Source organism: Chrysemys picta, chromosome 5 (genome assembly GCF_011386835.1).
Source record: "Chrysemys picta bellii isolate R12L10 chromosome 5, ASM1138683v2, whole genome shotgun sequence".
NCBI classification, from domain to species: domain Eukaryota; kingdom Metazoa; phylum Chordata; order Testudines; family Emydidae; genus Chrysemys; species Chrysemys picta.
Genome location: NC_088795.1, coordinates 135,816,724 through 135,828,300, shown reverse-complemented (window position 1 = coordinate 135,828,300; position 11,577 = coordinate 135,816,724). Strand labels below are relative to the sequence as shown.

At 48.3% G+C, this 11,577-nt stretch overlaps 1 protein-coding gene across 1 annotated transcript; it reads left to right on the top strand.

Annotated features, from left to right (window-relative positions):
* Positions 1–231: 231 nt before the first annotated feature.
* Positions 232–6,097, top strand: LOC101938903 (neurophysin 1). The gene is made up of 3 exons (XM_005291491.4): positions 232–1,130; positions 4,814–5,018; positions 5,886–6,097. Exons 1-3 carry the CDS (start codon positions 882–884, stop codon positions 5,933–5,935), a joined length of 504 nt encoding a protein of 167 aa, XP_005291548.2. The 5' UTR covers positions 232–881; the 3' UTR covers positions 5,936–6,097.
* The last annotated feature ends 5,480 nt before the right edge of the window (positions 6,098–11,577 follow it).

Here is an 11,577-nt window from a genome sequence, read left to right as displayed (position 1 = left end):
CCCCACTTTAACAGGTCATTCTTGTCCGACACATTGTTTCAAATCGTCTTTTGACGTTTATAACCCTTCCCAGGGGTTATGTTAGGCAAGTCTCCCCGCATAGAGCTGTTGCATATAATCCCACAATAGTACATAACCATTTGTGTTTTTACTACAATGAACGCCTAAAATACTTAACCCAGTAACATTTAACATAACGCAATGAGGTTTGCCTGGAATATTGCAGCAAACTGCTGTATCTCTCGTGGTCCTCCACACCCCTGTGATCCTGGCAACCCTCAAGCTAACCTGCTGAGAGGGAGCCAACCAAGGAGCGTACAGGTGCTGCGGGAAGTGGCGCTGGTGTTTCAGGGGATGGCACTGTCCCCCTGAGGATACTGAACAAGGTTGGGGGGGTGCTGTCAGCTAAAGGGGAGGTGTAAAGCCACAGTCTTCATCACAGGTAGCCATTTACCCTCCCATGACGTTGCTGGGCACTGTCAAGCAGCTGCTGCGTTCCACCCCAGAGGTGGACAAAGTGCTGCCTGTTGATATTTGTGTACCGCTTTAGGTGCCTCTTGGGCTGAAAGGTGCGTGAGGAAATGTAACTGTTCGAAAATATTCTTCTGCCAGGAGCAAAGCAAGGAACCGCCCCATCCTGGGACCTAACGGGAAAGTGAGGGCCTCGCCAACTCCGCTCGCTGACCCCCAGCGGCCCCGATTGACTGTGCCAATTAAAGGAAACTCGTAGACGTCAACTCATGTCTCGCCATGTTTGGAATAAGTGCCAAGGAGCAAATGATTCCTTCTTCGCTGACCTCACATCCTCGACCCTGGATTATTAGCAGTGCTAGTTGGTGTGAAAAGCAATGCCTTGTATTTTTTAAGGGAAATGAGTGACGATGGTGGCGGCACGTCTAAGTAGCTGCAGCGGGCGCTATATATACCGGCACCCCGGGAGGAGCGGAGACAAAACCTGGAGGGCTTTCCTGAGCCCACTCGAGAGCGAAGCAGGGTCAGCAGCAGCCACCATGTCTCAGAACACTCTCGCCATCTGCGTCTTGTGGTTCCTGGCTCTCTCCTCGGCCTGTTACATCCAGAACTGCCCCATCGGCGGAAAGCGCTCAGTCCTGGACATGGATGTCAGAAAGGTACGTGATGCATTCCTTACCGTCGGGGCTGTTTAGGGCTGGGTAAAGACACCCCATTGACAGCCTGTTAGCGTGACGGTCCCAAGCTGCCCTGATACTGCGCCAAAGCTCTCACCTCCTGCCCAAAAGGATCCCGTCCAGGGCGCGACAGGGGAGATTGCTGGCAAGGGGCTGAGCTGTGCCGGTTGCGATGGTAGCTGTCTAAACCCGAGCAACTAGACACGCGTATGTTTTGCTACCCTGATCAATACCACAAGCAGCTAGACTGTGGCTCTCCGATGCCCTTCACACAGCTGTGGTGTGAATTTTGTAAAGCTTTGAACAAGCATTAACGAATATTCATTACCAAGTCCCTCTTTTCCTTCCCTTCTCCTATGCCCCTAGGGTGACCAGTCAGCAAATGTGAAAAATCAGGATGGGGGTGGGGGGTAATAGGAGCCTACATAAGAAAAAGACCCAAAAATCGGGACTGTCCCTATAAAATCGGGACATCTGGTCACCCTATATGCCCCATTCCAACCATCTCTGTGTTCAGTGTTCAGCCAATCAGGAAAGCATAGACTATAGTGTATGCCAAACTCCTGGGCAGTAGAGAGGTGCATCTTGTGATCGTCAGGACCTCATTCAGCCAATATATTACCTACGCAGCTGAAAGTATGTTTGAAAAATAATGGAACACACATGAGCCCCTTTGCAGATGAGTGGTAAGCAGACAGGCTTTTCAGTCTTGGTCTTGTGGTTAAAGCATTGGATGGAGACTGAGAGGGAAGCCGGAGATCTGGATTCGATCCCCAGCTCTGCTACAGACACCCTGTGTGATCTTGGTCAAGTCCTTTAATCTCTCTGTGCCTTACTTCCCCATCTGTACACTGGGGATAATAATCTTTCCTTTAGCTGTCTTGTCTCTTTAAAGTGTAAATCCTCCGGGGCAGACGCTGGCTTTACTGTGCGTGCGTACAGCACCCGGCCCAATCAGGTCCCATCTCAATCAGGTTCTCCAGGCACTATTGCACTACAATTATAAGCCCAGCTGTATTGAGGACATCAGAAGTCTAGTTTGGTGGTGAATTGTAAATACTGTTACAAGTGTAGATGTCTATATCAGATTGCCTTATAGGCAGGACTGGGAGCAGCATCTATTTTGAAGGTTGTCCAATACTTCCCCACATAGGCCTGCGTTTTCAGTTGCTTATAACTTTGCCAAACTTCAACTGCTTGGTTTGAAATGTACCATGCTGGGTGTCTGAATCAGCCTGAATTTTCTTCTGAAAGGTTCAGCGAAAATATCTTGGCCACTTCCAAGAATGAGATGTGGGGACCGTTCTTTGTTTTGCCCACTTCAAAAAAAATTCTTAAATCTGTTTTGTTGAGGCGCTCTAGCATCCCCATTCTTTGGAGACAGGACCTGAAATTTGGGAGTGGGGTCGCCCTGGTATCAGGGATGCGCCTTTTGCCAGCCCCGTGGAATAAACCACTCAAATGTGGCCACGTCACAAGCCTCTGCACTTACTTACCAGAGATGTGTCAGAGTTTGGCAGATAAATTTTCTGAAGATTCCACCTGCACTGAGCATGTGCCAGCCCCCCACGGTTGCTACATGTGACTGGCCTGTGGATGACCCATTCCCCCAGAATGACTGAGCAGGACTTTCCCTGCAGTTGTGCTCCCAGTTACTGTGGGCCGGCGGGGAGCGGGCACTGTGATGCCAGGCACCAGACTAACAGCAGAGAAGATTCTCTCCTGTGCTCTCAGCAACCCCTTGTGGGTGCCTACGCGGCTTGGAAGAAGCTGCCTGACTCAGATGCAGAGGGGACAAAAACTGGATTAGGGCAGTGGCAGTGGGACTGGCCTGGAGCAAGGTGTCTTGTGGGGGCTGAGAGCACATGCTAATAGGCTCGTGCTGAAACACAGAGGAAAACACCGCAGGGATGCAGGCAAATAGTCTGCATGGCACGTCAGGAATGCCATCCAGCGGGAAATGGCCAGCCAAGAAACAGCTGTGATAGCCCAGCGGCCCAGCAGCAGCATCAGTCAAATCACTGATGGCCGGTTACCGAGCGCCGGCTCTGGGAGAAGAGCAGTGTGGGCAACATAAGGGGCAGTCACGACCTGAGATGAGTTTTCAGTGCTCTGCTACATGTTCCTCCTGCTGCCTGTCCACAGGCACAGTGGGGACTGGGGGAGAAAAGGCCTGCAGCCTTTCCAAACCGATGCCACACTGTCAAGAGCGATTGTGCTTAGGAGGAACATTTTACTGATCATCTTCTGAGTCAGTCTGTAATGTGTATACTGTACACATGAGAGGAGATAATATCCCCAGCATCAGCTAGACTGGGGAGCAGGAGGGCAAAGGGAACAAATCCAATCATACTCCCTGTAACCCCCTTTAATCAGATGGTTCTGAGGGAGGCAAAATGTTCTGGAGCAATATTTCCCTACAGCAGGAGGCCCCTGCGTAAGAGGGCCACAATTTGGGTGAGGAGGGAATACATTTGCGCTGGTTAGAGTTGAGAAAGACACCCAACGATTACTGATGTATTAAAATGATAGGACGAAATTCTGCTCTCTGTTGAGCCGCGAATGAGGCTGGGACGGCCCAAGTAAAAGCAAAGTCTGGGGGTGGGGGTTAGGTCTGTATTCATTCATGTGACCTGCATTTTGCACCGTTTCTTCAAAGCATCCCTTTCCCTAGCCCATGAACTGCTAATTCAAATGATAGGACGTGTCTGCTTTCAAGTGCACGGGGAAGGGCTGCCAGGGGATTTAACCCTGAACTGATACACAAAGGCACCAGTGTTTTGTAGAACCCATCACAATAGCTGCCCCACTGCCCGCCTCGGGACATTGATCTTCAGGCAAAACTTGGGGACTTTCACATAAACAGCATGATCTAGCCGGAGCCCGGGAAAGCTGTTAGCACAACGAAACCTTGTGCTTAATAAAAGAAATACACAGCAGAATACAGTAGGAGACCCAGCCCAGCAAGCGTAGCGGAGTTCTCTTAATAGGAGTCACAGGCAACGTATCAAACGCTACTGTGGTCAGTGGAGTTACACCCTGGATTAGTTCAGCCCAATTTGTTCAGGATGGTTTCACCTGTTTATTAAAGGGGCACTGTCTAACACATAACGTTTCCAAACAATTCCCTCCCTGCGCTGGCAACTAACCCCGTCAATTATTTAACAATCACAAAACAAAATTATCCTTTATCCCTCCCATTACCAGGTTGTGTTTGCTTCTCCCTCCCCCACTCTCTCATGCACTCATACCACCGCGCTAGAATCGTGACAGCCCCACTGGTCAATGTCAGTTTGGGGTGCTGATCGTTATTTTCTTGTCGGTTTCCCTTTCTGGGGATGCGAGCCCAGGCTAGCGTGGCTGGGGTTCTGACCCCTCTGGAGCACGTCTCATTCCCCACCCCATCCAGTTCCACAGAGCAATCCCAGGAGAACATTTCGCTTCCTAGTCAGGTTTCTAATACCAGTTGAAAAACTAGAACTGAAGCGCTAGGCCTGAGCTGAGCAGACAGTGGCTCCTTAGATACCGGCACATGATGACAGAAAGACACCATCTATGCACTGAGCACAGTGGCAGTCTTTCCAACGGGCTTTGAATCAGGACCCAAGCAACCAGGGATGCTGTTTTCCCCGTTAACCAGCCTTTGGGTTTCTCTCTCCCACCAGTGCATCCCCTGTGGACCTAGGAACAAAGGCCACTGCTTTGGCCCTAGCATCTGCTGTGGAGCGGAGATGGGATGCTACTTCGGTACCTCAGAAACCCTGCGATGTCAGGAGGAGAATTACCTGCCGACACCCTGCGAGTCTGGCAGGAAGCCATGCGGGCCCAACGGTGGGACCTGCGCAGCCCCTGGGATCTGCTGTAACAACGGTGAGAGAGCACTTGCTTCGCTTCGACTTTAACCATAGCTCCATATGAACGAGCACAATCCCTCCCACCCAACCCTGCAATTTAGGGCTGTTAAAAGTAACACTTCATGTCTATTCTCAATGCTCTCATGCACTTTTAACATGGGGAAGACGGGCCTTGTGATTAAGAGACAGGATGGGGAGGGTAGAGGAGGGGCTTAGTAGATATGAGCTTGACCCCTGCCTCTGCTACAGACTCGCTGAGGGACTCTGGACCAGTTGCTTAACCACTTTGTGCCTCCATTTCCTCATCAGTAACGTAGGGATAATTATACTTTCAGCCTCAGAGCTACATTCACTGATGTTTGGAACCACTTGGACATCTTTGGACGGCGCGCAGTGGCACCGTGACTTCAGTGCTGGCGCATGTGCAAGTGGCAAGAGTTCTGCAAAGGCCATGGGCCGTTATCTACTGCTCAGGCCATAGTATTTGTGGACAGAGAAGAAGTGGGGAAGTTAACATTGGTGGCAGTCCAGCAGTTTCCTCCTTTCCCAGAGGAGAGAAGTCTCAATTGGCCTGGGCATTGCCTTCATTGCCGCAGGCAAAGTTGGCAGCAGTATCACATCAGGCCAAACCCCATGCAGAGGTGAAATTCACCCAGCAGGAATAGTTTAGAATACCTCTCCCTTGGCAGGAAAGGCACCACCCACACATCCTAGGCCAGATCCTAAAGTGTGTATCTTGGTATAGTACCATTGTCTTCCATGGAGCTATACGCATTTACATCAGCTGAGGATCTGGCCCCGGTGTTATCTAGCAGAGCTATACGTAACTCCAGTGGCCGAGTTCATGCGTTGTTTCCTTTTATGTGCGTTTGTTTCTCTTCAGAGGGCTGCATGGTGGACTCGGCCTGTGACCAAGAATCGCTGTTTTCCTAGACCACCCGCTACACAGGAGGGATGAAGCCACAGGATTTGCCATCTACGAGGCTGTGCAAGACCAAAAGCCAGTCCAATAGGATGCATTAATCCTGGCCGCGCTGCGCCTCGGCAGTCATTCAAATGACATCCCCAGCTAGAAATAAAACTTGTACCAAAAAATCCTGCTATTTCCTTTTTTCCCCCTTGGCTTTGTAACAAACTCAACAGCTTCGCTGTCTGCCTAGCTGGGAATCACATCCCCCCGCTGGACAGGAGACGCTGCTTCTTGGTACAGCCTGGATGAGGGAGGAGAGGAATGTAGGTGATTTACCTAAGCAGACAGTTAAGGACCAGGATGGGGATTTTTGTGATGCTTTCCAGCAGTCCCCAGGATTGGGAGGCACCTCGCTACCACCTGCCTTTAGCATGAGGGAGCTTTGTCTGTGCCTGCCTGGAGTCAGCTCCCTGACATCTCTGACAACACAAACACTCCCGTCCAGGCCTACGTAGGCCTACTGCAACACGCCACCCCTCAAGCCCTCTGAGCGTATCCGTGGGGTATCCAGCCCATGGTCACTGGACACTCGCCGAGTTCAGAGCCACTGCTCCCAAAGCAGCTGCACCCCCCTGCTCTACCTCAGATCACTGCTCCGCTGCACACACAGCGCTGAGGTATGTTTAGAGAAAACAAGCAAAAGTGTCGTTAGCAAGTGCAGAGATTCGAGCGATAGCACGAAGCAGCACTGGAAACAAATGGCTACATTTCAAATAAAATGCCAACATGCATTTTAGACCCTAGACTTCAGTAACAAGATAATCTCCTGTCTAATGCAGTATTACCCACCAGCCAGCCCTGCCTAGGATCTCTCTTTCATGAGACGTAACACGGTGTCAGCTTGCCTCCTCAGTGAAAGGATCCAGGGTGCATCTGGGCACCCCCGGTGATATCCCCACAAGCCTCCACTTGTAAACTGGAGGATGCCCCCTGCTGGTTGTTTTTTCATGTATACCTTTCTTCTTGACTGTGCAATCTCTTGATTAGCATTTGGTTCAGTGTGCAACCAGGCACCCATTACAAAGCATACAATACCCACAGGACCAAAGAGAGAGTAGTAAGCACCTCCTGCCTGGGGACCTGTCTTAACTCCTAGCCTTTAAGAACATATAGATACATAACTCCTTACATATTATCCATATGTACATTTTGCAATGATTACAATGACTAGTGGGCTGCTGGCTTTCGATAGCCACCTTACGTACCCTTTGGTGTACTAACATGTATATACCTGGCCCAGGGGATCCCTGACAGCCTGTAGGCACCTCCTGTGCCCTCTGCCAGTTGGCATCAAGAGGTCCCTGGGTCACAGTTTTATCCAGCACCCAAGGGAGGTTCTCTGAAAAAAACAGGATCACTGCATGCCAAGGACCTGGAAAGCCATACTAGGAATTAAGAGCGTGGGGAACTGTGTATGATCAGAGCAATGGCCCTGCCACCCAGATGCTCTAGGTGCTCTCCCAAAAGGATGGATGTGGGATTGAGGAGGTAATGCTAGAAAAGAGAGCAGAGAAAAAGAGGACCATGTTGTGCTGCTGTTAAAGGGTAATCAGAGGAAATATAACTACGAAGGATTTCTAAGCACCTAATGGCAGCATATGCACTGAAAAGCAAAGTCTCTTTTTAACCTGCTGGGTGGATAGTTCACTAGATAATATGAACACAAGAACGGCCATAGCAGGTCGGATCAAAGGTCCATCTGGCCCAGTATCCTGTCTTCCAACAGTGGCCAATGCCAGGTGCCCCAGAGGGAATGAAGAGAACAGCTAATCATCCAGTGACCCAGGCCATTGCCGATTCCCAGCTCCTGGCAAACAGAGGCTAGGGACACCATCCCTGCCCATCCTGGCCATTGATGGACCTATCCTCCAGGAATTTATCTAGTTCAGCAGTTCTCAAACTATGGGGCAGGACCCCAAAGTGGGTTGCGACCCCCCTTTAATGGGGTCGCCAGGGCTGGCTTAGACTTGCTTGGGTTCGAGGCTGAAGCCCGAGCCCTGGGCCGAAGCCTGAGGTATTCAGCCCTGGGTGGCGGGGCTCAGGTTACAGGCCCCCTGGCTGGGGATGAAGCCCTGGGGCTTCAGCTTTGACCTCTTCCCCGCCCAGGGCAGTGAGAATCAGATGGACTCAGGCTTCGGTCCCCCCTCCTGGGGCCGTGTAGTAATTTTTGTTGTCAGAAGGGGGTCGTGGTGCCATGACGTTTGAGAACCCCTGGGCTAGTTCTTTTTTGAACTCTGTCACGTGTTAAAAGATGCTAGTGGGGGGACAGAAGAGTTTAAATAAGGCAGAATATTGGAAGCCCAAAGGAGGTCCCTTCAATCAGAACAGAACCTTGGTCATTCACAGCTCTCTGAACAACTCACTCAGTAACTGTCACAACAAACGCTAGAACAGGTCAGGAACCAGAATCTCCATTCTGCGAGAAGCTCCAACATTTAAAAAAAAAAAACTTCATTTCAATTCAGAACAGAGAGCCACAAATTTCTGCAAAACGAATTCCTGAACTTTTGCTTTGATAGTGTCAAAACGTTTTGTCTTGACTTTTATATTAGCCAATCTATTCGACATACAGATTAAATAATGTAATATTAAAATGTTACTATATTAAAACCTAAACAAAATGCATTAAAATTAAATACTTCCACTATTTGTCAAATACTGATTGAAATCTCCATCTTCCCAGTCATTCGTGTTGTATAGAAAGGTTCTACCATGCAATTTAAAAGGAAGGGTTTTGATTAGGGACTTCATGGCAGGTGGGGGATGGAGTGCCCCAATAATAATAAGACCATGAATGTTTGGGAGAAATGCCAGCTCAATAAAACCTCCAGATTAAGAATCTATCAATGAACAGGAAAAACAGTAGTGAATGGCAGAGTCCAAACACTTGATGAGGAGCAAGCCACATGGAGTGCTACAGGGGGTAGTAAAGAGACTCATAAGTATCATTAATGATCTAGAGTAGGGTTCCCAGCCTTTTCCATACTGGGACCTCGGAGATCCTTCCCTCATCCAGTCAGGACTTTCTCCCATTTAACATGGGATAGAGTGGTCCCATGGGATGGGGCAGGAAGGATAGCTCAGTGGTTTGAGCATTGGCCTGCTAAACCCAGGGTTGTGAGTTTAATCCTTGAGGGGGCCATTTAGGGATTTGGGGCAAAAATCCGTCTGGGGATTGGTCCTGCTTTGAGCAGGGGGTTGGACTAGATGACCTCCTGAGGTCCCTTCCAACCCTGATATTCTCATTATATGTGCTCATGAACCCCCCCAGAGAATCCATGACCTAAAGGATTTAGAGACCACCAGTGATGTCCTCTGTGCGCCTCACAGACAAACGTATTTCCCTGAATCAAGCAAGCAAATTCAGCCATGATCAAGTTTGCCAGTGACACCAAAACCAGAAGGACAAATCCATATGAGAACTGAACCAAACCATGACATAGCCAGCAGGGATTAGAAATGTGAGCAAAGCAGGATTCAGTACATACAAATCCTAAGGCCACCTAGTGGAAACAATCCACAGAATCTAGAAGACGGCTGTCGGGCAAGCAAATATGAGAAGGATCTAGGGTGAGAACAAGTGGTGAACTCAGTGAAAACATCAAGTTCAATCTCATTACAAGGGCACAGTTAAGAGGGCTTGTATGTCTCAACTGTGTGTTTCCATAGTTTCAAACATGTAGATTTCTTTGAAAAAAAATGACCTTAACTCTGAAGTGCCCTGGTTTTTAATCTTTTTTCCTCACATTTTTAATACTACGAACTTCTTGTAAAATTTTTTTTCCCCAACCTTAATTTGCAGATAAGTGCTCTCAACCTTAGAGTTTAATAAAGATTTTTTGTCTAAGAGGAGGGTTAGTTAAGGGGTAATCAGAGGAAGTAGCACTATGAGAATAGAAAGAAATTAATCAAAAAGAATTTACGCTGTAAATCAGTAACAGATCTCCAGATAGCAAGATCGTTTGGCTACAGGGCAGTTTTCCCCAAGGAATCATGGAAATGTAGCACTGGAAGGGTCATCTAGTCCAGCCCCCTGTGCCGAGGCAGGACCAAGTAAACCTAGACCATCCCTGCCAGGTGTTTGTCCAGCCTCGTCTTAAAAATCTCCAATGGGGATTCCACAACCTCCTGTGGAAGACTGTTCCAGTACTTAACTATCCTCAGTTAGAAAGTTTTTCCTAATATCTAACCTAAATCTCCTTTGCTGTAGAAGGGACATTACTTCTTGTCCTGTTTTCAGCGGACATGGAGAAAAATAGACCACCATCCTCTTTATAACTGCCCTTAACATATCTGAAGAGTTTTCAGGTCCCCCCTCAGTCTTCTCGCTCCAGTTTGTCCACATCTTTCTTGAGGTGTGGTACCCAAAACGGAACACAGTACTCCAGCTACGGCCTCACCAGTACCACACAGATCAGGATAATTACTTCCCACGTGTTACATGCAAAATTCCTATATAGGGTATGTCTTCACTACCCGACGTATCGGCGGGTAGCAATCGATTTATCCGGGATCAATATATCGCATCTCGTTAAGACGCGATATATCGATCCCTGAACGCGCTCACCGTCGACTCCGGAACTCCACCAGAGCAAGCGGCGGTAGCGCAGTCGACGGGGGAGCCGCGACCATCGATCCTGTGCCGTGTGGACCCCAGGTAATTCGATCTTAAATACTTCAACTTCAGCTACGCTATTCGCGTAGCTGAAGTTGCATATCTTAGATCGATCCCCACCCCAGTGTAGACCAGCCCTAAGACACTCCAGAATTATATTAGCCTTTTTTGCAACTGCATCACATTGTTGACTCTCATTCATTTTGTGGTCTACTATAACTCCTCCAAATCCTTTTCCGTAGAACTATCACCTATTGTTATTCTCCATTTTGTAGTTGTGCATTTGATTTTTCCTTCCCAAGTGCCATACTCTGCACTTGTCTTTGCTGAATTTCATCTTGTTGATTTCAGACCAATTCTCCCCTATATCAAAGTCCTTTTGAATTCTGATCCTGTCCTTCAAAGTGCTTGCAACCCTCAAACTTGGCAGCATCCACAAATTTTATAAGCATTCTCTCCACTCCATTATTGAATTCATGAATGAAAATACTGAATGGTGCCGGACCCAAGACAGACTCCTGCAAGACCGCACTAGGTAACCATTGATATCTGCTCTTTGAGTAAGTCTTTCAATCAGTTATGCATCCACATCATAAGCAAATTTCATCAACACCACATTTCCCTATGTTGCTTATGAGAATGTCACATGGGACTGTCTCAACAGCCTGACTAAAATCAAGAGGTATCACACCTACAGCTTCCCCACATCCATTAGGCCAGTAACCCTGTCAAAGAAGGAAATTAGGTTGGAACATTTAGAAAACAGATTAGGAAACTGATAGAAGTCCCATGATTAAGCGTCCAGTGATGGAAAAAAGCTACCACAGCATCAATCCTTGGAATATTTTGCAGGGAATAATCTTGAACTGACAAAGGCTTGACTGGGCACTCAGACACTGCAGTGATGGAAACTATATAAGCTCATAGATAGATATATTCAACTAATACTGCTGAACTACAGTGCCTAAGAAATTAAGAACTACAGCGCTG